At 49.5% G+C, this 27,786-nt stretch overlaps 2 protein-coding genes across 4 annotated transcripts in view; one reads left to right on the top strand and one right to left on the bottom strand.

Moving 5' to 3' along the window:
• Positions 1-814: 814 nt before the first annotated feature.
• On the bottom strand, positions 815-6,155 carry LOC119919465. 2 transcript variants are annotated; one of them, XM_038739884.1, is made up of 6 exons: positions 5,331-6,155; positions 4,742-5,127; positions 3,697-3,857; positions 3,134-3,266; positions 1,436-1,638; positions 874-1,023 (listed from the first exon to the last, which is right to left on the bottom strand). In XM_038739884.1, exons 1-5 carry the CDS (start codon positions 5,704-5,706, stop codon positions 1,456-1,458), a joined length of 1,239 nt encoding a protein of 412 aa, XP_038595812.1. In that variant the 5' UTR covers positions 5,707-6,155; the 3' UTR covers positions 874-1,023; positions 1,436-1,455. The 2 variants fall into 2 exon arrangements, with proteins under 2 accessions (XP_038595813.1, XP_038595812.1); XM_038739885.1 differs by lacking the exon at positions 1,436-1,638 and having other exon boundaries at positions 815-1,023.
• Positions 6,156-6,823: 668 nt separating this feature from the next.
• The window catches only part of CCDC71 (coiled-coil domain containing 71), a 32,881-nt gene continuing 11,918 nt past the window's right edge, over positions 6,824-27,786 (top strand). Inside the window, exons 1-2 of one of the 2 annotated variants that reach the window (XM_038772597.1) lie at positions 6,824-6,976; positions 27,608-27,778. The gene's annotated coding sequence lies outside the window, so the exon portion shown is untranslated. Of the gene's footprint in view, positions 6,977-17,546; positions 17,583-27,607; positions 27,779-27,786 lie in introns of those variants that run through there. The other variant, XM_038772598.1, reaches the window with a different exon arrangement.

Here is a 27,786-nt window from a genome sequence, read left to right as displayed (position 1 = left end):
TAAGTACTTACTATGTGCCGGGCACTGTACTAAGCGCTGGGATAGATACAAGTTAATTAGATTGGACACAGGCCAGGTCCAGCCTAGGTCTCACGGTCTTAATCCCCATTTTACAGATGAGGTAACTGAGGCACCTCTCCTATGAATCGACGCCTTATCTTGACAGATCTTTCGTACGCTGATGAAGCTTGGATCTAGGCCGTATAGGGTTACCCATAATGGAAAGGTCTAAGCCAATTCACCTGGCCTGGGCGGCAGATGATCAAGGGATCGAAACGACAACGGCAGAGACTCAAGCTTTTACCACGGGGAAGGCGACAATGGTAAACCACGTCCGTATCTTTACCAAGAAAACACTACGGATACACGCACCAGAACGACTTTACGATCGAAGATGGGACGTTCTGAAGAGGGTGTGTCCATGGAGTCGCTGTGGGTTGGAAACGGCTCGATGGCATTTGAAGATGAAGAACTGAGGCACAGAGAAGTTAAGTGACTTGCCCAAGTAGCAGAGCTGGGATTAGAACCCGGGTCCTTCTCACTCCGAGGCCCACGCTCTATCCACTAGGCCACACTGCTTCTGTAGCTCAGTTGGTCAAGCTACTGTTGAACCTAAGGTTCCTTCCAGAAACCACTGCCCACTGCCCCGGGCAGGATCTCGGTCAAGGCTTGAGTATCACAGCACGTGTTTTTCTTAACAAGGGGCTCGTCAGGAGCAAAACCCCTATTTTCTAGGCGAGCGGACTGCTGCTGAGCCCAACCCGAGTACATTGCAGAAAGAAATAACGGCACCATGATGGGCCCCGTAGTGGGGTTAAGCTTTAATGTTCAAACCATCCTTAATGGAGCAGAGAAACCACAGGGAATACACAGCGGACGTCCTCAGAGACACCTCTGGAGCCTCTGGAGTTTAACCCAGCAGTCCACGGGGGGAATACGTCTAGAAATCTCTCGTAGAGCAGAAGTCTGATTTTGGGGTGGAGTGGTGTCGCAGGAAAGGACTGAAAGCAAGTGCTTCATCCCCTGGAAGATGAAAAAGCAATAGGCCCGCCTCAGCCACTCTTAGCCCCTCTGCTCCCCACGGAGCAGGGAGGGAAGGCCTGGTTCAAGTCCCCAGCACAGCCCAGGCAGGCGGACTCTCCACCCCACCAGATAAAGCACAGCAGTAACCACCACCTTCCCCCCAGCCACTCGGGGTCCCCGCTCCCGGCACGCTCCGGGCCCACTGGGCCGGGGATAAAAAGCTGCTCCCTCGAACTGTGCCCATCTGTGTTGCGTCTGAATGTTTCCGTCACGCCTGATGTGTGTTTCCAATCCCTTCTCCCCATTTACTCAGCTTGTGACCCCGCCCGGGGGACAGGGACCGTGCCTAATTCCTACCTATATATTCTCTCCCAGCGCTTTGTACAGTAAGTGCTTAATAAATTACAATTACTTCTATGCCCAGCCCCGCTCTCAGCAACAGCCCTGGGCCCGGGCAAGAAAGTTCTCGTAGTTCTTCTCGCAGTCGTTCATGGCAGTGAGGAAATAGTCGGGGTCAGTGATGGCCTTGAGGAGGTCTGTCTGGACCAGGCAGATGCCATACAGTTCGGCAGTGGGGGCTGTGTAGGTGTCTCGGCTGCCCTGCCCTACGAACACCTTGGGGAGAAGGGGGAAGAAGAACAAGGGAGCCCATTACCCCCGATCCGATCTGGCTCTGAATGCTCTTAAACCAGCAGGAAAGGCAGAGAGGAGCACGCACGCCCAGCCGGCTCCGACCCGAGGCAGGCCGAGAAAGTCCCACGGGTCTGGTCCGCTCTCTCCGACCCTAGAGATGTCCTGACCTACCTCTCCCTCACTTGGAGAAGCTGGCCCGTTTCGGTTCGGAGCGGGCGGGAGCTGGAGCACTGTTCAGCTTCATGAATCGCCGCCCTCAGCTCAGTTCCTCCTCGAGATGCCTCCCCTTTGGAGTCGGGGCAAGAGGCGGAACGATCCCAGTGGGACTCTGGAGGCCCAGCAGTCAACTGGGAGCATTTGCTCTGGAATCTCAAGCTGTCCCAAACCCAGCCGTTACACAGAGCAGATCCTCACGGTCCCAACCAAGACCCGGGAAGTTCACCGGGGATCGAGGGTACCCGCACCGTCCCCCGGGAGAGGAGATGGGTTCCCGGCGAGTCTAAGTTGAGGGATCGCTGCCTACAGAGACAGTCACTAAGAGCTGCCCAGGCTGCTGCTCCAAAAGCTCAGCCCGTTGTTCCGGGAAGACACTGGGAAAAATCTCATGGGGACGCCGGCTCCTTTGAATCGGAGGGTTCCCGAAGCCAACATCAATGCCAGTCTCACACAGCATCAAACCTCTGGCGGGATTTTTGTGCCAAGCAGATCAACTTGACTATTAGGGCGGCAGCTTTTTCCTCCTTCCCTGTAGAGGCTAGGAAGGAATGAATGGGGACGGGACTATACCTCTAGTTACCAAAGGGCGAAAAGCCCGTTTACCTTCCCCCTCTCAGCCAGGGTTGTTCTCCTCACTGTGGGCGGTACACTTACTGTGATCCCTGACTCCCTGCCATCCCTGTCTGTCTGTGAGACGGCTTGGCTAGGCCAAGCCCCTCACATACATAAATGCAAGTTTCTACGCATACAGGCAGTGACGGAACACATCGCTCATCTGCCTGAATGCATCCGCTGCAGCACAGCCAATTCCAAGGGAGGAATTAGGCAAAGAGGTGGGAGCTATAAAAGTTTATAAAACTCCCAGAGATAGGAAGTGAAGGGCCACGGAGGAACTTGCTGAAAACTGCTGAAGAAAGTTTAGTGCAATTTTTTTTTTTTTGCGGGGGCCGGGGGGGAGCGGCTGGAGAGATTGGAGAGATGGGGATCCGAAACCCCAAGCTGAAGTTGAGTGCCAGACTAGAGGTAGTCTGGTTTAGAGTTTTGGCTGATCGATTGCTGTTTGAAACTTTCATTAGACACAGAACGGTGGGAGCAATCGACTGGTGTGCTTTCCCCCAGGGACTGTAAAAAGTAACTAGGTGTCCACCCTCAAGAAGTGACCAGCAGGTGACCACTTGTCACCAGCTGTCTTCCTGCAACCCACCCAAGAGGCGGGTGCCTTGGGAGAAGGGTTTGCTGTCCAGTAAGGGATCGCTTATACCTGAGGGCGGATAATGCTGTCACTGTCTTGCAGACGAATGTTGTCATCAAAGCAGATGTGCTGAACCTGAGGGTCGTGGGGGTCGATCCACAGTGGTTTCCCGCCCCGGCTGGAGAAATTGTTCCTGGACCACCTGGAAGACAGGAGCCCGAAGGGGTGGTAACCCACCGAATCACCATCCCAGCCCCCAGGACGACGAGGGCGGCGCTGCCCTTCCTTCCCTGGGCCAGTATTCCACGCTCCTTGCTGTGACCCCTGGCTGGGTTGGGGCCTCAGCAAGGAATCCACATGAAAGCCACAAGAGTTGGGGGGGCTGGGGGGGTCCCAGAAAACCCAGCCAATTGCCACTCCCCTGAATCTCATGTCTGGGAAAGGCCAGCTGGAGATCACCCCTTTCCGCCCCCGTCCCCTTATCCAAGGGAAAGAGCCACTGGCTTTTCTTAACAGCCAGCTCTCTCGGTAGTGGTCCTCGGCAAAATCGACCGGCTTCAAGAAAAGGTTGAAACCTCCCCAAAAGAGGAGCAGCCCCCTCTCCGAGTTGGCAAAGCCCCAGAGGTCCTCACCATTCAAAATGATCGCGGAAGCCCCCGAGGCCTTCCATAGAACTGAAGTAACGGTACATTTCTCTCCCATCTGGCCGGCTAGAAACGCGCTCCGCTCCTCGGCTGATCACTATCTCCCGGGTGCTGCACTGGATTCGACCAGGGAAAAGGTTCGTGGGGAACTGCGGGATCAGGGAGAGAGGAAGGTGGTCTACTGAGGCTGTGCCGGCCAAAAGACAAGTTCCTTGCAAGGTACAGCAACTCTAGCGATGGGCTGAAGGGCTGGAGATTCTTCACGATCTTATCAGCCAAGATGAACAAGTGCTCCCCTAGCAGGTCCTGGGTCAGACCGGAATGCCAAACCGGGATTCGGCTTCCTTGGGTGGCACTGAACAACTCGCTTTCCCTCTCTGTAAAACGGGGAGCGGGGGGTGAGGAGAAGAGTTTACAAATGAGTGTGTCAGGATCCACAAGACTGGAAGCTCCTCGAGGGCAGGGATCCTGCCTACCAACCCTACTGCAGTGTACTCGCTCGAAGCGCTCGGTGCAGTATTCTGCGCAGAGGAAGCGCTCAATAAATACCCCTGCTTGATGACCTCGCTTCCTCAAGGGAAGGAAAAGGTGAGGGTTTCCAGAAGACGGAGGCAGCCAGGTAAGGTGGGAGCGGTTACACCGGCATCGCCAGTCTAGCTAGGGCTCTATTGGCAGGGGCACCGAGAACCTTTCCGGAGGTAGAAAAGTAAGGTTACCTCCTCCTCCTCCAGGAAGCTTTCCCTGATTCATTTAACTCACTTTCCCACTTACCAATACAATCCAGGACCCACACATCCCTAGAATCACTGTATCTATTATCTTTAGATAGACAAACGTACAATCCTACGTCACCAATCGGAATATGAGCTCCTCAAAAGCCGGGGCCCTGTCTATCCTCTGACTCAGACCCCAAGCGCTCTGAAGAGCGCTACGCACTGCCATAGGTGTTTGGTAAAGACTTGTCGACCCGTTAACAAAGGGAGCCCCCGGGGCTATCCCCCTCCCCACTCTGCCCTCCCTCAGCCCCACTCACCGCCATCTCCCGCAAAGCAGGGAAGTGGGGGTGGTGCCCCTTCAGGGCGGAGTGCATTGCCTGGAGCACCGGAGGGAGATCCTGGCCAAAGGTGCGGAACACCACAGCAAAGTGCCTGCCTTGCCGCAGCAGGGTCTCCAAGAGATGGAAGAAGGAGGGCAGAATCCAGTGGTACTCTTTGCCGTCCTCCCCCCGGATAGAGAACGTTCGGTCTGGCTGCCCTGACCACTCCAAGAGCCTCAGGTGGTGAGCAAGGAGGCGCTGGAAAGGGTGGCCCAACTTGCCGTCCGTGAACCTGGGATCCCGGCCGAACTGAGTGTAAAAGTTGACCGCATTTGGGCTGGGAGGCAGCAGAGAGGGTGAGTAACTCAGCCACTGCCACTCACCTGAAAAAGACACAGCAACTACAGGTCAGGTTTGTGGAAGGCGGTATAGACCCGCATCACAAAACGCCTCTTGAGGGCCAAACGTTCCCCTGACCGCCCCCCTCCCACCACCAAGCCACCGAGACAAGACTATGGCAGAGCAAGGAGGTATCTGAGCACTCTGAGGAGGCACACCAAGCAAAACCTCCACTTCCACCGCTTACCCGTCTGGCTCAGCTTCCCCCAGCAAACAGTGCTTAGATAATTGTTCAGGGCTGCCAAAGGACCTTGTTTCATAATACTGTCTGACACCAGGATGGTGTTATTCAGGTCCACATGCAGAACCACTTTCCTTGGACCCTGTCCCAAGAGTTCAGCAGGAGGAGGTGTAAGTTGCGGTGGATCTTCGGCTTCCCCGGAGCCCTCGGCCTCTTGACTGAAATCGGGGGGATCATTCTCCCTACGGAGTGGTCGGCTCTCCAGGCTAGGGCCGCTTCCTGCTGTCTCCCCTTGGCAGCCTCCCCCAGGATCTGGACAGAGCCTCCTCCTGGATTGGGATTTATTCACAGCACCCGCACGGCATCTCTCAGGGGAAGACATTCTCCACGGGTCAGTTTCTCTGTCCCCGGCTCTATCTCCTCCACTCGCGAATGTCACGACTGCGGCCGTCACGCAGGGACCCTCCCGTGTATGCCTCCTTACTCGTGGGCCGGGATACCAGCTGCACAAGAGCCGAGGTGTAGCTGCTTGGGGAAAGAAGGACTAATGAAAGAGGATCCAGGCGTGGCTGCTTGGGAAGAGAAGGATTCGTGACGGAATGAGACTCCTGCAGGAGTAAAATCTAAAGAACCCTGATGCCCTGGGCTGCCCTATGCCACACCACCACCCCCTCTCTTTAGCCCATCAGCACCCTCAAAGGCTTGACGCGAGCGGAGGGCTAACCCCGGCTAAAGCGTTCAAATCAATCTGCTCCACGGGCAGAGAGGCCAGGATGGAGGAGAGGGCCGGGCGATTCCCAAAAGCGAGGGAGACCTCACTGGGAAGGATGGCCAGACGTGGAGATATTTAGTCCAGTGCTAAGCGCTTATCATCATCATCATCAATCGTATTTACTGAGCGCTTACTGTGTGCAGAGCACTGTACTAAGCGCTTGGGAACACATATAGAGACAGTCCCTACCCAACAGTGGGCTCACAGTCTAGAAGGGGGAGACAGAGAACTAAACCAAACATACTAAAAGCGCTTAGTCCAGTGCTCTGCACACAATAATGGCTCAATAAATATGATTGATTGATTTGGCATCCTGCTTCTTACGGAGAGGGGAGGCAACGGGGTACAGAGGAGAGTTAGGGGGGGTGGGACTTTCGGGAGGGTGAGATGGGGGGTGGGGGAGGCCACGGGGAAAGGGGAAAGGGAGTGATGAACCCATCACCGTCAGATGTTGCCAATTTGTACTTCCCAAGCGCTTAGCACAGTGCTCTGCACATAGTAAGCGCTCAATAAGTACGATTGATGATGAGGAGGAGGAGGTTCAAGGTACCAGGGACTCGTTACCTCTTCCCGGTCTCCCACAGAGACCGGAAGTCGCCGCCGGGTCCGGCCTAGAGTGTCCTCCCGCTAGGCGGGTGGCGCCCCCCTCTGGCGAGCGCCCGGAACCGTCTTCCGGCCTGAAGGGCTGCAGGGACGACTGAGAGATGGAGAGGTTGGGATGGAATGGGGATTTAGCCTTATTCGCCACCTCTTTCCAACCTGGGAGCCGGCGCCAGCGGCCAGGCCCGGGAATTGACATCCGGCAGGGAGGGATGCGCTCAGAGGAACCCGGCCTGGTAACACCCTGAAGTCTCTTCGGGAGCAGGCTCTGGCTCAGGAGGTGCGAGCCCGCCCTTGGCCCCAGGAACGAGCCAAGGATTGTGTGGCATTCACGGGCAAACCTGCTGAAATGTATTTATTGTATTTGTACATATTGATTTGATTGTGTTAATACGCTTTGCTTTGTTCTCTGTCTCCCCCTTCTAGACCGTGAGCCCGCTGTTGGGTAGGGGCCGTCTCTAGACGTTGCCAACTGGGACTTCCCAAGCGCTTATACAGTGCTCTGCACACAGTAAGCGCTCAATAAATACGATTGAGTGAGTGGATGAATGAAATCTTGCACTAGAGGCCGCCGGAAACTGGAGCTGTAACCTCGGCCCACTCCACATCCACCGTTGCGGCTGAGGGGAGTCGAGAAAGAGAGGCAGGAGAGGGAATTTCTGAAGCCCCTGACATTTCCCCTCTCTGCCCACTATCCCTCGCTGACCACAGCCAGCCCTGGGCCCAGACTTCCCGAGATCCGGCTGTATCGTGCTCCCAGCAGCCGAGGCACGGTCCAGGGAAAGCCCAGGGGAAGAGAAAGAAATGCAGAGCGGAACTGGAGAGGGTAGTTTGGCACCTTCTTTGGAGAGCACCAGTTTACCCCAAAGTCACTTACCACAGACTAGAAAGTGAATGTGCCAGTCTCAGCACCTGCCGGTGTGTTGGTAGCGAAGCTCTGCTGCCTGAGATATGGCCACTGAGTAGGTTCCAGTCATGGTTTTGTCATCTCTCTGGGTCTGATGGGACCAGCTGATGGGAGCTGCGCTGCCTCCAGTCCCTCCCTGCATTACCTCCAGCCTCTCCCTGCATTGCCTTCAGTCCCTCCCTGCAGAAAGTTTCTGAGGAATTCCTGTGTTGACATAAGGCTGAGGATGCCAAGGGAAGTGTTTGGTTTGCAGTTGAGACTGCGTCCAGCACAACCCTGTTACCCAGTCAGGAGGCGTTTAGGCTGTGGCCCTGAGGCCAGAGAGAAGTGGGCTGGCAGTCCTGCTGCCTGCGGGAGACAGGGACCCGGTGACAGTTGATGAAATCAAGCCAGTTCAAGGGCCCGATCCCTGCTCGTGGAATCTTTTCAGCCTCTGCTTTTAGGCTGCTCTTCCCATCCTCCTTCCCTCCTAGGGATCCTCGAGCCCGGGAGTCAGACATCTTCCCCTGTACTGGAGCCATACATCCTTCGATCAGACAATCAATCATATTTATTGAGCACTTACTGTGTGCAGAGCACTGTACCAAGTGCTTGGGAGAGTACAATGTAACAGAGTTGGTAGACACGTTCCTTGCCCACAGTGAGCTTACCGTTTAGAGGGGGGATACGGGCATTCTGGTGCATTATGCAATCCTGGATTAATCTCAGGAGACCCAGCCACCTAGCCTGTGTACTTGAGAGCAAAGGTTTTCTAGCCTTACTTTGGGAGCTGGACTCTGCGGTCTCTAGTCCAAGATGCAGGGCTTCCAGGGCTAAGGATTTGGAGGCAGCAATGGGGTGGAGTGGAGATTCAGCAGAACCTGCCTTTGGGGTGCCTTTTAGACTTTTTTGCCTTGCCTTTCCAGTCAAGGAGCTTGAGAAAAACCAGGAGCTGGAACCACAAATGCAAGGAGGGCAGGAAATGGGGAGGGAACTTGTCTTCTCAATCAGTCAGTATTCATTGAGTGCCTATTCTATGCAGAGCAATGTACTAAGTGCTTTGGAGAGCACAACAGTGTTAGATATATTGTTCATATCCGCCCCCCTGCCCGGAATTCCTTCCCTCTTCATTTCAGAGGGTTCACAGCGCTCTGTGCCTTAAAAAAGCCTTTCTGAAATCACATTTCCTTCAGGGGAACTGCCTCACTAACTTTTAATCTCCCCACTTTATCTTCCCCGCTCAACTGCTACTTCATCACTTCCTGGTCACCAAATCACGTAAGTGCTCTCAACCATACCTTACATTCCTCATTACTTAGGCACCAACTTATGTACATATATATATGTACATATATATATGTACATACATATCTATCTATCTATCTATCTATCTATCTATCTATCTATCTATCTATATATATATCTCCCCGTTTCCTTCTGACTTCTTTCTTCTTCTTCCCATCTGTAATATATTTTAGTGCCAGCCTCGCCTTCTAAATGGTAAATTCCTTGAGGGCCTGGACTGTGCTGTTGTACTCTCCCAAGCGTTTAGTACAGCGCTCTGATTGATAAGCTCTGCGCATTAAGTACTCAATACATACCACTGATTGACTGACTGCTTTGCATCTAGGTGTTCAATAAATACTATAGATTGATTAAGAAGATATGATCCCTGCCCTCAAGGAGCTTACAGTCTTACAGGGGAGGCAGGCATAAAATAATTTACAGATAGAAGAAGAGAAAAGGCCGGGCTTGCTCCAGACTTCCCCTTCTCAGGATCACACCCGGAGAGTTTCCAGTACTCTACCAGTCTCGGCTATGGGAAGGAGAGTCAAGCAGAGGCATACCCACTCCATTCCTAGTTTGGGCAGAGGCTAGCGAGTAGAAAGCAATCTACTACACATCAAAACTCACGCCGTGCTGGGCAGCGGTGCCGTGGGAGAGAATCGGGCGGGGGGGAGGAGACTGGAGTTTATTGCACGGAAGAAGGCGACAGTAAACCACCTCCATGTTTTTACCAAGAAAACCCTATGGATCCACTACCAGAACGATTGCAGGTGGAGGTGGGGAGTTCTGGGAGAGATGCTTCCATGGAGTCGCTATGGGTCAGAGACGACTCGACAGCATGAGACGAGACAAGAGTCCAGACTTGGTTCATCCCAGGGATGTTTGAAGATTAGCAAGGTTACCTGTTTCTGGGTCTTGGGTAGTCAGGCCTCTCTACCAGTGGCCTCCTCTCTGCCCCTCAGGAATCGAGTTCTTTCTCTTCGATTCGGCAGCACGCAGACTAGAAAACTGCCGCCTGTCCAAAGTTTTGCTGCGCCTGAAACTAGAGATTTCTGTAAATTCAGATGGAAAAAGCAAGCACAGATTGACTTTCATTTTTCACTTTCACCGTAACCTATTCATAATTCAGTTCTATTGAATGCAGAAGCCGCGTTTGCCTCTTCAAGGTGATATTCACGTCTATATTGATCAAAATGAAAATGAAAATGAAAATGAAAATGAAAAATGAGAGCGATGAAAATGCTCTTCAGTGCATCAGGGTTTTGCTTTGAGATTATGATCAGCAGCGTGGCCTGGTGGAAAGAGCATGGACCTGGGATTCAGAGGACTTGGGTTCTAATTCCAGTTCCTCCAATTGCCTACTGTGTGACTTCGGGCAGATCACTTAGCTCCTCGGTGCCTCAGTTTCCTGCTTCCCCTCCTACTTAGACTGTGAGCCCCACGTGGGACAGGGAATGATTAACTTGTATCTATTCCAGCGCTTAGAACAGGGCTTGGCACGTAGTAAACACATTCATTCATTCAATCGTGTTTATTGAGCGCTTACTGTGTGCAGAACACTGTACTAAGCGCTTGGGAAGTACAATTCAGCAACAGATAGAGACAATCCCTACCCAACAACAGGCTCACGGTCTAGAAGGGGGGAGACAGACAACAAAACAAAACAAGTAGACAGGCATCAATAGATAATTATGATCTTTGTTAAGTCTTACTATGTGCTCAGCACTGTTCTAAACTCTGGGATAGATACAAGGTAATCAGGTTGGACAAATCCCTGTCCCACATGGGGCTCGCAGTTTCAATAGCCATTTTACAGATGAGGTAACTGAGGCCCAGAGAAGTTAAGTGACTTGCCCAAGGTCACACAGCAGACAAGTGGCAGAGCCAGGATTAGAACCCATGACCTCTGGCTCCAAAGCCCATGCTCTTACCACTAGGCCATGTCGCTTAACAAATGCCATGACGATGATGATCATCATCATTAGCAGCATTACCAGAAATTCTCAGAGTGTTTTTTACATTAACCTCTCCAGAGAAATAAGGCCAGAAATCATTTTAATGAGAAAACTCCAACCTTGTTTGAAAAATAGCCATAGTTCCTTTTTTAAGTTTCTTGAATTAACTCGTTTGAATGTGCTCAAGATTTCAGAATGACATACTCCATTTTTTCAGTAGGATCTTTTATTATTAGTTTACTTGTATAGGTCATACTCAATGCTGTCATTGCTAGTTGCTTGAAAATGGTCTTATGTGAATTTTGATAAGGGAAATTTATAAATATGCATCTTTTTCAGTCTTTCAATCGTATTTATTGAGCACTTACTGTGTGCAGAGCACTGTACTAAGCGCTTGGGAAGTACAAGTTGGCAACATATAGAGACGGTCCCTACCCAACAGCGGGCTCATATGTACCATCATGGGGCTAGTATAGAATCATGTAGCTGGGACCTCAAGGAATCTGATAATAATGATAATAATAATGGTATTTGTTAAGCACTTACTATGTGCCAAGCACTGTTCTAAGCACTGGGGTAGATACAAGGTAATCAGGTTATCATTCATTCATTCATTCGTATTTATTGAGCACTTACTGTGTGCAGAGCACTGCACTAAGCGCTTGGGAAGTACAGATCAGCAACGTATAGAGACGGTCCCTACCCAACAACGGGCTCGTAGTCTAGAAGGGGGAGGCAGACAACAAAACAAAACAAGTAGACGGGTAAAATAGAATTTTATAGAATAAATAGAATTAAAGCTATATACACCTCATTAATAAAATAGAGTAATAAATATGTGTAAATATACACAAGTGCTGTGGGGAGGGGAAGGGGGAGGGCAGAGGGAGGGAGGGGGGCGATGGGGAGGGGAGGAGGAGGCGAGGAAAAGGGGGGCTCAGTCTGGGAGGGCCTCCTGGAGGAGGTGAGCTCTCAGTAGGGCTTTGAAAGGAAGAGAGCTAGCTTGGCGGATGTGTGGAGGGAGGGCATGCCAGGCCAGAGTTAGGACGTGGGCCAGGGGTCGACGGCGGGACAGGCGAGAACGAGGCCCGGTGAGGAGGTTAGCAGCAGAGGGGTGGAGGGTGCGGGCTGGGCTGGAGAAGGAGAGAAGGGAGGTAAGGTAGGAGGGGGTGAGGTGATGGAGAGCTTTGAAGCCGAAAGTGAGGAGTTTTTGCTTAATTCGAAGGTTGATGGGCAACCACTGGAGATTTTTGAGGAGGGGAGTGACATGCCCAGAGCATTTCTGTAGAAAGATAATCCGGGCGGCAGAGTGAAGTATAGACTGAAGCAGGGAAGAGACAGGAGGATGGGAGATCAGAAAGGAGGCTGATGCAGTAATCCAGTTGGATAGGATGAGAGATTGAACCGGCAAGGTAGCCGTTTGGATGGAGAGGAAAGGGCGGATCTTGGCCATGTTGTGGAGGTGAGACCGGCAGGTTTTGGTGACAGATTGGATGTGTGGGGTGAATGATAGAGCAGAGTCAAGGATGACACCAAGGTTGCGGGCTTGTGAGACGGGCAGGATGGTAGTGCCGTCCACAGTGACAGGAAAATCAGGGAGAGGACAGGGTTTGGGAGGGAAGATAAGGAGCTCAGTCTTGGACATGTTGAGTTTTAGATGGCGGGCAGACATCCAGATGGAGATGTCCTGAAGGCAGGAGGAGATACGAGCCTGGAGGGAAGGAGAGAGAACAGGGGCGGAGATGTAGATTTGGGTGTCATCAGCGTAGAGATGATAGTTGAAACAGTGGGAGCGGATGAGTTCACCAAGGGAGTGAATATAGATGGATATAGATATAGACATATAGATTTATATTGATATATACAGATATAGGGTATCCCACGTGGGGCTTGCAGTCTTAACCCCCATTTTACAGATGAGGTAACTGAGGCACAGAGAAGGTAAGTGGCTTGCCCAAAGTAGCACATCTGACGAGTGGCAGAGCCGGGATTAGAACCCATGACCTCTGGCTCCTAAGCCCGTTCTCTTTCCACTAAGCCACGCCGCTGATCCGACTGCCTTCTCCCAGGAAAGTGAATGGCTAAACCATCCAAGCGGATGGTTGCCTAGGCTTTTGTTAGGAAAAGAATCTTTCGAATGGAGATTCCACCAACTCCCTCGGTAATCTGTTCCAGAGTTATCTCCCTGTTGGGACATTTTTCATTCATCCGTTCATTCAATCGTATTTATTGAGTGCTTACTGCGTGCAGAGCACTGTACTGAGCGCTTGGGAAGTACAAGTTGGCGACATAAAGAGACGGTCCCTACCCAACAGTGGGCTCACAGTCTAGAAGGGGGAGACATTTTCCTTATGTCCAGTCAAAATACCGCTCTGTGGGTTGCACCTGGAGAGTTTCCAGTAGTCTACCAGTCTCGGCTACGGGAGGGAGAGTCAAGCAGAGGCCTTTTAGACCGTGAGCCCACTGTTGGGTAGGGACTGTCTCTATATGTTGCCAACTTGGACTTCCCAAGCGCTTAGTACAGTGCTCCGCACACAGTAAGCGCCCAATAAATACGATTGACTGACTACCCATTCCATTCCTAGTTTGGGCAGTGGCTAGCGAGCGGAAGGCAATCTGCCACAAGTCAAAACTCACCCGTGCCGGGCAGCAGCGGCACGGGAGAGAGTCGAGGGCGGAGACTCGCGTTTACCGCGCGGAAGGTGGCAGGGGTAGACCACTTCCGTATTTTTACCAAGAAAACTCTCTGGAAACACCACCAGAATGATTGCAGATGGCGAGTGGGACGTTCTGGGAGGGACGTGGGGTCGCTGAGGGTCGGAAACGACCCGACGGCATGAGACAAGACCATCCAAATAACTCCTGTTTTCATTTAAGCCCTTTCCCTTTCGTTCAACTTAAGAAGCAGTGCGGCCCAGTGGATAGAGCACAGGGCTGGGAGTCAGAAGGACCTGGGTTATAATCCCCGCTCTGCCACTTTACTTCTCTCTGCCTCAGTTACCTCACCTGTAAAATGGGAAGTAAGACTGTGAGCCCCATGTAGGACAGGGACTGTGTCCAACCTGATTAGCGTGTACCTACCCCAGTGCTTAGTATGGTGCCTAGCACATAGTAAGTGTTTAACAAATGCCATAAAATCAATCAATCAATCAATCAATCGTATTTATTGAGCGCTTACTGTGTGCAGAGCACTGTACTAAGCGCTTGGGAAGTACAAGTTGGCAACATATAGAGACGGTCCCTACCCAACAGTGGGCTCACAGTCTAAAAGGGGGAGACAGAGAACAAAACCAAACATACTAACATATGTTTTCTGTCGGCTGCCTCCCTCCAGAAAACAAGGGGCTAATCATCGGGGCTTCCTGGGAACGGGTTACTTTAATGATAATAATAATAATAATAATAATAATAATAATAATAATAATAATAATAATAAACTTTCTGTGGACATGGAGAACAATTTTTTTTTAAATGGCATTTTTAATGGCATTTATTAAGCGCTTACTATGTGCAAAGCACTGTTCCGAGCACTGGGGAGGTTACAAGGTGATCAGGTTGTCCCACGGGGGGCCTCACAGTCTTAATCCCCATTTTCCAGATGAAGGAACTGAGGCCCAGAGAAGTGAAGTGACTTGCCCACAGTCACACAGCTGACAATTGGGGGAGCCAGGATTTGAACCCCTGACCTCTGACTCCAAAGCCCGGGCTCTTTCCACTGAGCCACGCTGCTTCCCCAATTGGTCTCCATGGTCTCTACGTTGCCAACTTGTACTTCCCAAGCGCTTAGTACAGTGCTCTGCACACAGTAAGCACTCAATAAATACGATTAAATGAATGAATGAATGAATTGGTCAGCATCCGCCCCCTAAAAGCCCTTCATATGACTGAAGAAGGTGACCCCTTAATCAGTTGATCAAAGGGCATTTATTGAGTGCTTACTGAGAAGCAGCGTGGCTCAGTGGAAAGAGCACGGGCTTTGGAGTCAGATGTCATGGGTTCGAATGCCGACTCCACCACGTCTGCTGTGTGATCTTGGGCAAGTCACTTAACTTCTCTGTGCCTCAGTTACCTCATCTGTAAAATGGGGATTAAGACTGTGAGCCCCACGTGGGACAACCTGATCATCCTGTGTCCTCCCCAGCGCTTAGAACAGTGCTGTGCACATAGTAAGCACTTAATAAATGCCAATTATTATTATTATTATTACTGGGTGCAGAACACAGTACTAAATGCTTAGGAGAGTTCAAAAGCAGCGTGGCTCAGTGGAAAGAGCACGGGCTTTGGAGTCAGAGGTCATGAGTGTCAGCTGTGTGACTTTGGGCAAGTCACTTCACTTCTCTGGGCCTCAGTTACCTCATCTGGAAAATGGGGGTGAAAACTGTGAGCCCCCCGTGGGACAACCTGATCACCTTGTAACCTCCCCAGCACTTAGAACAGTGCTTTGCCCATAGTAAGCGCTTAATAAATGCCATCATCATCATCATCATCATCAAAAGAATTGGTAGACGTGATCGCTGCCGACGGGGAGCTGTCACTGTAGCGACGGACAAGCAGCGTGACCTTGGAGACTGTGAGCCCACTGTTGGGTAGGGACCGTCTCTATATGTTGCCAACTTGTACTTCCCAAGCACTTAGTACAGTGCTCTGCACACAGTAAGCGCTCAATAAATACGATTGATTGATTGATTGACTGATTGATTGGAGACGTAGCGCGGTGTAGAGGATAGTGCACAGACCTGGGAATCAGAAGGTCATAGGTTCTAATCCCTGCTCCGCCACTCGTCTGCCGAATGACCCTGGGCAAGTCAGCGCTTAGAACAGTGCTTTGCACATAGTAAGCGCTTAATAAATGCCATTATAAAAAAAAAGTCACTTCACTTCTCTGTACCTCATGGGGATCGAGACTATGAGCCCCACGTGGGACAGGAACTGCATCCAACTCGATTTGCTTGTTTCCCCCCCAGCGCTTAGTACAGTGCCGGGCACATAGTAAATGCTTAACAAATACCACGAAAGAACACGGGTCCCGGAGTCAGAATATCTGGGTTCTAATAATAATAATGGCATTTATTAAGCACTTACTATGTGCAAAGCGCTGTTCTAAGCGTTGGGGAGGATACAAAGTGATTAGGTTGTCCCACTTGGGGCTCACAGACTTAATCCCCATTTTACAGATGAGGGAACTGAGGCACAGAGAAGTCAAGTAACTTGCCCAAAGTCACACAGCTGACAAGTGGCGGAGCCGGGATTTGAACCCATGACCTCTGACTCCAAAGTCCGTGCTCTTTCCACTGAGCCACGCTGCTTCTCTAATCCCCGCTGGGCCACTTGTCTGCTATGTGACCTCGGGCAAGTCACTTCACTTCCCTGTGCCTTAGTTACTTCATCTGTAAAATGAGTCTAGAGACTGTAGCCAACCTGACTATTTTGTATCTACCCCAGTGCTTAGTACAGTGTCTGGCCCCTAGTAAACACTCAATTACCTTTCCCCTTCCTGCCTCATCTCGCTGCTCTCCTACTATAAACCAGTCCGCTCACTTTGCTCCTCTAATGCCAACCTACTCACTGTACCTCGATCTCGTCGACGCGAGAAGCAATCAATCAATCAATCAATCAATCGTATTTATTGAGCGCTTACTATGTGCAGAGCACTGTACTAAGCGCTTGGGAAGTACAAATTGGCAACACATTGGCAGAGAAGCAGCGTGGCTTAGTTGAGAGAGCCTGGCCTTGGGAGTCAGAGGTCATGGGTTCTAATCCTGGCTCTGCCACTTGTCCGCTGTGTGACTCTGGGCAAGTCACTTCACTTCTCCGGGTTACCCCGTCGGTAAAATGGGGATTACAACTGTGAGCCCCAAGTGGGACAACCTGATTCCCTTGTCATCATCAATCGTATTTATTGAGCGCTTGCTATGTGCAGAGCACTGTACTAAGCGCTTGGGAAGTACAAATTGGCAACACATAGAGACAGTCCCTGCCCAACATTAGGCTCACAGTCTAAAAGGGGGAGACAGAGAACAAAACCAAACATACTAACAAAATAAAATAAATAGAATAGATATGTACAAGTAAAATAAATAAATAAATAGAGTAATAAATGTGTACAACATTCGTATTTATTGAGCACTTACTGTGTGCAGAGCACTGTGCTAAGCGCTTAGCACTGCACTAACCCAGTGCTTGGCACATAGTAAGCACTTAACAAATACCATTATTATTATTATTGTTATTATTATTATTATTGTCTGTCTCGCCGCCGACCTCTCGCCCACATCCTGCCTCTGTCCTGGAACGCCCTCCCTCTTCATATCCGACAGACAATCAATTAATTTCCCCACCTGCAAAGCCTTATTGAAAGTCTCCCCCTTTTAGACTGTGAGCCCAATGTTGGGTAGGGACTGTCTCTGTATGTTGCCAATTTGTACTTCCCAAGCGCTTAGTCCAGTGCTCTGCACGTAGTAAGCGCTCAATAAATACGATTGATTGATTGATTGATTGATTGAAAGCGCATCTCCTCCAAGAGGCCTTCCCCGACAAGGCCCTCATTTCCCCTTCTCCCACTCCCTTCCGTGTCACCCCGATTTGCTCCCTTTATTCACCTCTCCCTCAGCACATATGCGTGTATCCCTAATTTACTTATTTATATCAATGTCTGTTCCCCCTCTAGACTGTAAGAGCATTGCGGGCAGGGAATGTGTCCACCGACTCTGTTACATCGTTACACTGTACTCTCTCCCAAGTGCCTGGTACAGTACACGGTAAGTGCTCAATAAATACAATTGATTGATTAACAAATACCATTCAAAAAAGAAACAAAAAGAAAAATAGATATGTAGAAGAGGGCCAGTGTGGTCTAGCAGAAAGAGCAGGGGACTGAGAAACAGGAGTTCCAGATTCTAGTCTTAGAACAGTCTAGTTCTGGTCTAGTCTTAGTCTAGTCTTAGAACAGCGCTTTGCACATAGTAAGCGCTTAATAAATACCATTATTATTAGTCTCAGCTCTGCCACTGTCCTGCCGTGTTGTTGTTGTTGTTGTCTTACGCTGTCGAGTGATGTCCTTCCTGCAGTGAAGCAGCAGGGCTTCAGTGGAAAGAGCGTGGGCTTGGGAGTCAGAGGTCATGGGTTCGAATCTCGACTCCTCCACTTAGCTGTGTGACCTTGGGCAAGCCATTGAACTCCTCTGTGCCTCAGTTACCTCATCTGCAAAATGGGGATGAAGACTGTGAGCCCCACGTGGGACAACCTGATCACCTTGTATCCCAAACAGTGCTTCGCACATACTAAGCGCTTAACACTAAGCTAAGCGCTTAGTGGGCTTTAGACTGTGAGCCCTCTGTTGGGTAGGGACTGTCTCTATATGTTGCCAATTTGTACTTCCCAAGCGCTTAGTACAGTGCTCTGCACATAGTAAGCGCTCAATAAATACGATTGATTGATTAACAAATACCACCATTATTAGTGCAGGGCAAGACTGGAGAACTGAGCTCCATGCATAGGGTTGGGCTGGATTTTTTTTAAACGGTATTTCTTCAGCATTTACTATGTGCCAGGCACTGTACTAAGCACTGGGGTAGACACAAGTTAATCAGGTTGGACCCAGTCCCTGTCCCACATAGGGCTCACAGTCTTAATCCCCACTTCACAGATGAGGTAACTGAGGCCTAGAGAAGGGAAGCGACTTGCCCAGGGTCACCCAGCCGGCATGTGGCCCCCTCGTCCCCCTCTCCATCCCCCCATCTTACCTCCTTCCCTTCCCCACAGCACCTGTATATATGTATATATGTTTGTACATATTTATTACTCTATTTATTTATTTTATTTATTTTACTTGTACATATCTATTCTATTTATTTTATTTTGTTAGTATGTTTGGTTTTGTTCTCTGTCTCCCCCTTTTAGACTGTGAGCCCACTGCTGGGTAGGGACCGTCTCTATATGTTGCCAACTTGGACTTCCCAAGCGCTTAGTCCAGTGCTCTGCACACAGTAAGCGCTCAATAAATACGATTGCTGATGATGATGATGTGGCGGAGCAGGAATTAGAACCCAGGTCCTTCCGACCCCCAGGCCCATCCCAAGCCGTGATAGGGCGGGGGCTGCGCCGTGACCCCTTTGATGTCGGGGGGTGTGAGGGGAAGGGGGCGGCTCAGGCCCTCAGTGAGCGCCGCAGACAAGCGGGGACGAGAGGAGAGGAAGGGGGGGGCAGCAGGTGGGAGCCCCCTCTCTGCGCTGCGGGGCCACCTTGGACCACAGGGGCAACAAGAAGGCTTGAATCTCTCTCCCCCAAGCGCTTAGTAAAGTGCTCTGCAAGCCGTAAGTGCTCAGTAAATAGTAGAAATTTTGGAGGGCCGCCTCTGTGCAAAGCTTAGGACAGTGCTGCACACCCGGTAAGTACTTAATAATAAATAATGATGACACTTATTAAGCACTTACTATGTGCAAAGCACTGTTCTAAGCACTGGGGAGGTTACAAGGTGATCACGTTGTCCCACGGGGGGCTCACAGTCTTAAATCCCGTTTTCCAGATGAGGTGACTGAGGCACAGAGAAATAATAATAATAATAATAATCATGGCATTTATTAAGCGCTTACTATGTGCAGAGCACTGTTCTAAGCGCTGGGGAATTTACAAGGTGATCAGGTTGTCCCACATGGGGCTCACAGTCTTCAACCCCATTTTACAGATGAGGGAACTGAGGCCCAGAGAAATGAAGTGACTTGCCCAAAGTCACACAGCTGACAAGCGGCGGAGCCGGGATTTGAACCCATGACCTCTAACTCCAAAGTCCGGGCTCTTTCCACTGAGCCATGCTGCTTCTCCTAATTTCATTCATTCATTCATTCACTCGTATTTATTGAGCGCTTACTGTGTGCAGAGCGCTTGGGAAGTACAAGTTGGCAACATCATCATCATCATCATCGATTGTATTTATTGAGTGCTTACTGTGTGCAGAGCACTGTACTAAGCGCTTGGGAAGTACAAATTGGCAACGTATAGAGACAGTCCCTACCCAACAGTGGGCTCACAGTCTAGAAGGGGGATAATAAATACTAAAAAATAGTATTACTATAAGTCAGTCAGGGAAGGCTTCCTGGAGGAGATGTCCTGTAGACTGAAGCTCGTTGGGGGCAGGGAACATTTCTAACCAACTCTTTTACAGTGTACTCTTCCGAGCTCTTAGTACAGTGCTCTGCACACAGTAGGTGCTCAATAAATACGATTGATTGATCGATGTGATTTTAGGAGGTGGGGAGAGTGGTGGTTAGTTGGTTATGGAAGGGGAAGTTCCAGGCCAGAGGGAGGACACGGGCAAGGGATCGGCGGCGAGATAGATGAGATCGAGGCACAGTGGGTAAGTTGGTAGTAGAGAAGTGACACAACGAGGTAATTAATGTAGAAGCATTTTGGAAAAATGAAAGGGCTGTACAAATTCCTGGTATTATTCATCACTAGAGCCAGTGATCAGAGTGTGTTACAGAAACCAAGGCGCCACTCAGAAAGGGCTCAGCCCTAAACACGAGGCCTGGGTCTTCAGAGTCTCTCTCCCAGCGGTGAACCAAAGCCTCCTCACTGAGTCAGGGAGTAAGAAGACAGAGCAGATGAGCAGACCCCAGGTGTCAACTGTGCAACAGATGCTGAACTATACCTAAAGAGTCACTCTCCCCTAAGCTGAGTTTCTCATTCTGCTGTGGTACCGTGCTTTTTTTTTTATAGCATTTATTAAGCGCTTACTATGTGCAAAGCACTGTTCTAAGCGCTGGAACTTGTTATTAGAAGACCTTTAGACACTCCGTTGCCCCCGGATAGCTGGGGAGATCTGTGAGGAAGAAGAGGCATCCAGGACCCTGGGCTCTCCATGAGAAGTAGCGTAGCCTAGTCAGGAGACCTGGCTCCTAATCCCGGCTCTTTCACTTGCCTGCTGTGTGACCTTGGGCGAGTCACTTCACTTCTCTGGGCCTCAGTTGCCTCATCTGTAAAACGGGGGTTGAGACTGTGAGCCCCACGTGGGACGGGGACTGTGTCCAACTCGATTTGCTCGTATCCACGCCAGTGCTGAATGCAGTACCTGGCACATAGTATTCATTCATTCGATAGTATTTATTGAGCGCTTACTGTGTGCAGAGCACTGTAATAAGAAGCACTTCATCATCATCATCATCATCATTCTCTGGGCCCCACTTTCCTCATCTGTAAAAATGGAGATGAGATACCGGCGCTCCCTCCCACTTAGGCTCTACGGCAGGGACTGTGTCTGATCTGCTTATTTTGTACCTACCCCAGAGCTTAGTACAGGGCTTGGCACGTAGTTAACTACTTAACAAATATCACTATTACTATTATGATTATTATTCTCCAGAAAGGGTATGGAGAACATCCTCGCTCTGCAATTATTTTTCAAGTGTGGGGAGACTCCCATTCTCCCTGCAGTGCAGTCCCAGATTAGCTGACTCACTCCTGGCTCCTCCTCCCCGGAGCAGGACTTCTATTTAAACCCAGCTCTCTTTTCTCAGAGTTATTTGAAAAATTGAGCCGAGGCAGGTAAAATCACTCTGGTCTCAAATGGACCTGTCATTAGCTCAAATACTCCTCCCTAGAGTGGGTTCCCTAAAACTGGATGGGGAAGACTCAGAGAGGGAAATGGAGGGATCTGCCCTGTGCAACACGGTGAGTGACAGAAGTGCAATTTTCACGGTCATCGTCAAAGCTGGGATTTCCTGATCCGAGTGTAACCCGTGGAATCCCGTAATAATAATAATAACGGTACTTGTTAAGTGCTTACTATGTGCAAAGCACTGTTCTAAGCGCTGGGAGGATACAAGGCGATCAGGTTGTCCCACGTGGGGCTCGCAATCTTAATCCCCATTTTCCAGATGAGGTAACTGAGGCACAGAGAAGTTAAGTGACTTACCCGAAGTCACACAGCTGACAGTTGGCAGAGTCGGGATTTGAACCCATGACCTCTGACTCCAAAGCCCGGGCTCTTTCCACTGAGCCACGCTGCTTCTCATAATGAGACCGAAGGTGGTCACCAGAGTCTTCAGGACTGAGAGACAAACTTAGTACAGTCCCTGGCACCTAGTAAGTGCTTAAAAGATACCATAATTATTATTATTAAGTAGATGAGTGGAGTTTCCAGCTAATGCAGTGGCAACCATGTAGACCCCTCTGGAGCCTGGTTCCACTTGGAGCCAGCTGTAGGATTAGAGGTCCTGAATTTCGGCACTCTTTCCCCTTCCTTTCCCTTCCCCTTCCCCTCAGCTCCCAGCTCAACCAGGTCCTCTTTTGGGGCAGAATCAATCCGTTGAACAATGGTATTTATTGAGCACTTATTATTAGCAAGGCACTGTACTAAGCGCTTGAGGGAGTTCACTGTGACACGCTCAGCCATGTTCCCTTGCCTGAGATGATGATGGGATTTGTTGAGAAGTAACATGGTGTAGTGAATAGAGCCTGGGCCTGGGAGTTAGAAGTCATGGGTTTAGAACAGTGCCCAGCGCTTAGAACAGTGCTTTGCACATAGTGCTTAATAAATGCTATTATTATTATTATTATTATTATTATTATTATTATTATTATGGGTTCTAATCCCAGTCCCGCCACTTGTCTGCTGTGTGACCTTGGGCAAATCACTTCACTTCTCTGTGCCTCAGTTACCTCATCTAGAAAATGGGGATCGAGACTGTGAGCCCCACATGGGACAAGGACTGTGTCCCACCCGATTTGCTTGTGCCTGCCCCAGTGCTTAGTATAGTGCCCGGCACAGAGTAAGCTCTTAACAAATATGAGAATTATTATTATTATTATTTGTTCATTCATTCATTCAATTGTATTTATTGAGCGCTTACTGTGTGCAGAGCACTGTACTAAGCGCTTGGGAAGTACAAGTTGGCAACATATAGAGATGGTCCCTACCCAACAGTGGGCTCACAGTCTAGAAGGGGGAGACAGAGAACAAAACAAAACATATTAACAAAATAAAATAAATGGAATAAATATGTACAAGTAAAATAAATAAATAGAGTAATAAATACGTGCATACATATATACCAACCAACCAACCAACCTGCTGGTGGTCGAGGGGGAGGGAGTTGGAGGTGAGGGGGTTGCTCAAAGGCCGTCCATCGCTCACCTGTTGACATCAGCTGTATATATGTATATCACCTGTATATATGTATATATGTTTGTACATATTTATTACTCTATTTATTTATTTATTTATTTTACTTGTACATATCTATTCTATTTATTTTATTTTGTTAGTATGTTTGGTTTTATCTCCCCCTTTTAGACTGTGAGCCCACTGTTGGGTAGGGACTGTCTCTATATGTTGCCAATTTGTACTTCCCAAGCACTTAGTACAGTGCTCTGCACACAGTAAGCGCTCAATAAATACGATTGATGATGATGATGATGATGATGAGCTGGAGCCCAGCCGAGTGCAAGGGAAGGAGTGCGGCCTAGCTGAAAGAGCCCCTTCCTGGGAGTCTGAGACCCTGGCTTCTAGTCCCGGCTCCGCCACTTGTCAGCTGGGTGACTTTGGGCAAGTCACTTCACTTCTCTGGGCCTCAGTTGCCTCATCTGGAAAATGAGATGAAGACTGTGAGCCCCACATGGGACAACCCGATCACCTTGTATCTCCCCCAGTGCTTGGCACATAGTAAGCACTTAACAAATACCATCATTATTATTATTAATCCCGGCTCTGCCACGTGTCTGCCGGGTGATCTTGGTCAAGTCGCTGAACTTCTCCGTGCTTCATTGACCTCATCCGGAAAGCGGGGACTAAATCCTGCACCCTGCTACTTAGACGGGGACTGTATTCAATCTGATTAACTTCCCTAGTGCTTAGAACAGTGCTTGGCTCACGGTAAGTGCTTAACAAGTACCATCATTTCTAGTATTATGGAAAGAATTGGGTGAGGAGGCCAGGGCTAGAAAGGTGGAAATAGCTCCGGAGCCAGGAGCAGACCCTCGAGGCTTCGGGAAGGGAAGGTGTGATCTTGGTTGGGCTGAGGCCAAGAAAGGTCTCGTGGACGGGAGTGGAAGCAGTGCAGCACAGGACTGGGAGTCGGGATACCTGGGTTCTTGCCCCATATCTTCCCTTGCTCGCTGGGTGACTTCTCTGGGCCTCAGTTTCTTCGGCTGCAAAATGGGCTTCAAATATCTGTTCTACCTCCCTCTTAAGAGATTGTGAGCGCTGTGAGAGATCGGAACTTTGTCCGATCAGTTTAGCTTGTATCTAGCCCAGTGCTTGGCACGTAGAAAGTGCTTACTGAGTACTTTTTTATTGTTATTATTATTGTTATTGATGCTTCTGTTGCCAAGGTCAGTAAAGCAGTGCCTCCAGGGGTTGGGAACCCCTGGATTTAGCTGAAGAACAAGTGTAGGATTAGGGATAAGTGTTTATTCCTGTCATTAGAATAATGACAGAATTCCTGTCACAAGGGCTTGAGATTTCATTGTACAACTACTGTTGATATCGAAACCCGTAAACCAAGTAAATAAGGATTATCTCCAAACTTTACATACCCTTCCCTCTTCTCTTTGTAACTTATTCTGTGCCCTTCCCCTCCATTCGACTGAATGCTCCTTCAAGGAGGGCATTGTTTTCTACCCCCACTGGACTTTCCTAACCATTTAGCACAGTGATCTGCATACGGTAGACACTCGATAAATATTATTGACCGACTGATCTGTTTCTAACCAGAATGCTCGAATAGTCTGTGTGGAGAACCTGTTAATTTGGAGAAACTCATTACTGGGAAAGGGGTCACATTTCCTCCAAGAGACCTTCCCCGACTAGGCCCTCCCCACGAGTCAGCTGTGAATTTGGCTGTGTACCCCTTAACCACTTTGATACTCAATCCCGCACGCAGTACTTATAAGAATAATGGTACTTGTTCAGTGCTTACTATGTGCCAAGCACTGTACTAAGCTCTGGGGCAGATACAAGATAGAACAGTGCTCTGCACATAGTAAGCGCTTAACAAATGCCATCATTATTATTATTCTTATAAGCAGGTGGACTCAGTCCACGTCCCAGATAGGGCTCACGGCCTAACGAGGAGGGAGAACAGGTATTGAGTCCCCATTTCAAAGGTGAGAAAACTGAGGCTCAGAGAAGTGAAGTGACTTGCCCAAGGTCACACAGCAGACAAGTGGCAGAGGTAGAATTAGAACCCCAGTCCTCTGGCTCCCACGCCCGTGCTCTTTCCACTAGACCACACTGTTTCTCATAGCGTTATACTCCACTATTTCCCCTCTTAGAGGCCCAAGGCAGGCAGTTGACTACTGCCTACTGCTTCAGGAGCAGTTTAATAAATGCCATCATTATTATTATTGTTATTTATTAAGCGCTTACTATGTGCCAAGCACTGTTCTAAGCACTAGGGAGGTTACAAGGCGATCAGGTTGTCCCACAGGGGGCTCACAGTCTTAATCCCCATTTTACAGATGAGGTAACTGAGGCACAGAGAAGTTAGGTGACTTGCCCAAAGTCACACAGCTGGCAACGGGCAGAGCCAGGATTTGAACTCATGACCTCTGACTCCCAAGCCCGTGCTCTTTCCACTGAGCCATGCTGTTTCTCGGTGACGAGCTACAGATAGTAGTAATGGTATTAATAAATGCTACTGTGTACTGTCACTGGTCTGGACATGGAGGTCCCTTGTGGGTAGGGATCGGGTCCACTAACTCTGTTGTACTGTACTCTCTCAAGCGTCTAGTAAAGTGCTGTGTGCTCATTAAGCACTCAATGAATACCACTGATTGACTGGTCGATTGGGGGTAGGGCCCACTAATCTTGGAGTTCTCTGGTCAGACTGCAACAAATAGCGAATGGATGATGTGAAAGAAGGACCGGGGAAAACAGTGATATGACGATGACGATGATAATAATAATAATAATGGTATTCGTTAAGCCTTTATGTTTATATCCATAATTTATTTTAATGTCTGTCCCCACCTGTAGACTGTAAGCTCCTTGTGGGCAGGGAACGTATCGACCAACTGTTGTACTGTATTTTCCCAAGCATTTAGTAGAGTGCTTTGCACACAGTAAGTGCTCGATATCTACCATTGATTGATTGTCAAATACTGTACTAAGTGCTGGGGTAAATGCAAGACATTTAGGCCGGACACAATCCCTGTCCCACGTGACACAGTGTAAGGGGGGAGAACAGTTATTGAATCCCCGTTATTCAGATGAGGAAACTGAGGCACAAGGCTGTGAAGTGGCCCGCCCAAAATCAGACAGCAGGCAAGTGGCAGAGCTGGGATTCGAACCCAGGTTATCTGACCCCTAGGCCCCAACTCATTTCACCGGGCCATGCTGCTTGTCTACTGGCTTCAAATTCGTTTCAACCCAGAATGAAAAGGTAAATGAACATATGCCTTTCATCAGTGTCCCGTCAGGAGCGGGCGCATCACCAAGCATTGTGCTGGTGGCATTCTGTGGATTCAGTAAAACATTTTCCTCACTGGCTGCCTAATCCAGCTCTGGGAATTGCTGTCATGTGTTCTGTCTGCTGTGCTTGGAGTCCCTGGTGCCTCTGGGGCTCACCAGCTGTGTGTAATTAATTGAGTGGCTCCAGCATTTGGCTGTGCCCTGGGGAATGCTCAGCCTTTTGATTTCTGATGTCTGGCTATCTTGGCTGTTGGGTAGGTGAGTTGAAGATAGAAGGAATGGGATGGGGGAGGTGAGGTCATGGGGGCCGCAGGCAGGGAAAACCAGAAAAGGGGGATCAGAAGGAGAGTTCCTGGGGCGGAATCCCATAGGGAAGACATAAAGAGAAGCAAAATTAAGAAGGCGACGGCGCGAGGTGAATTTTGAGGAGAAACTAGGAGTGAAGGGTCACTGAGGGAGATGCAGACTCGGCTGTCTTGCTAAGGGTCAGTTCTAGCCTTTACTATTAGTATCCCAGCGATTAGTTATCATTTGACCATCTCAGCAGCAGAGATGAGACATAGGATACAGAAATAGTCCTCTTTGGGGTGATGAAGCAAAACTTCCCAGTGGGTTGGAAATAAGGATGAGGAAACCTTTTACATAAGGATTCCGTTCAATGGTATCTAAGTGCTTCTTCTGTACTCGCTTGGGAGAGTACAAGGGAGTTGGCAGATCTGTCCCCTGCCCACGATGAGCTTACCGTCTAGAGGGATATTATAATTTTCTGATATCTGCTAGTGCTAGACGGGAGGGAGACAAAAAGGACACCGTGATTGATTCAGTGGGCTAAATCCAAGCCTAAGAACCAGAAAATCCTGATCTTAATCTGTTTTGATGACTGCGCTAACCTGCGTTCTGACACAGACTCCGTGCTAGTCTGGGAGTGTCCCTCAGTTTCTCCTCCTCGCCCTGGCCCCGCTTCACAAACAGGTAACTCTGCCCTAACTTTAGGAAAGGTGTATCGAGCTCAAGACGGAGCCAACTGGCCCCACTCCTATTTTCAGCCCTTACTTAGCTTGTCAATTAACTTTGAGAGAGGACCGGAGTTTGGGTGGGGAAATCCTGGTTTCAGGGGAGAAGTGGGGCAGAGTTGGAGGGTTGGATCTCAGAGAGATTAGCTTTCTCCTACCACCCCCTGAAAATGGCTGAAGGAGAAAAAGAAGGTCAACAGGCGTTACTATTTTAGAAACTTGGCTTGATGTCTACGGATTCCACTCTGGCAGCCAAATCACTCTGACCGAAGCTGAGTCACGGTGAAGGAGGTGGGGGTGCATGGATGGTGCGAGATGACTTGTCACTACCAACTCATTTGAAATCCTGCTGTGTCTTTTGCAGGTGGCGTCTGGCACGGGCCACTCGGAGAAATCTACTCCCGATGTTGAGCAGACGACATTTATCTGTAGCCACATACTCGCGACTTCTTCTGTGGATGAAAGAGAGTCGGCTGGAGGGTCAGAAGTGGAAACTCAGCTACACTCAATGTCACCTCAGTCAAGTGTCACTCAGGTACGTGA

Source organism: Tachyglossus aculeatus, chromosome X1 (assembly GCF_015852505.1).
Source record: "Tachyglossus aculeatus isolate mTacAcu1 chromosome X1, mTacAcu1.pri, whole genome shotgun sequence".
NCBI lineage: Eukaryota > Metazoa > Chordata > Mammalia > Monotremata > Tachyglossidae > Tachyglossus > Tachyglossus aculeatus.
Note: the sequence above shows the minus strand (reverse complement) of the source record. Positions and strands in the feature narration are given on the sequence as shown.

Bases quoted from the DNA above. Each gene is read 5' to 3' on its own strand.
- LOC119919465 (XM_038739884.1), bottom strand. From the start codon at position 5,706: ATGTCTTCCCCTGAGAGATGCCGTGCGGGTGCTGTGAATAAATCCCAA. The intron at 5,128-5,330 runs GTAAGCGGTGGA...TGTCTTTTTCAG, and splicing joins GGGGAAGCTGAGCCAGACGG to GTGAGTGGCAGTGGCTGAGT. The intron at 3,858-4,741 runs GTGAGTGGGGCT...CTGATCCCGCAG, and splicing joins CTGCTTTGCGGGAGATGGCG to TTCCCCACGAACCTTTTCCC.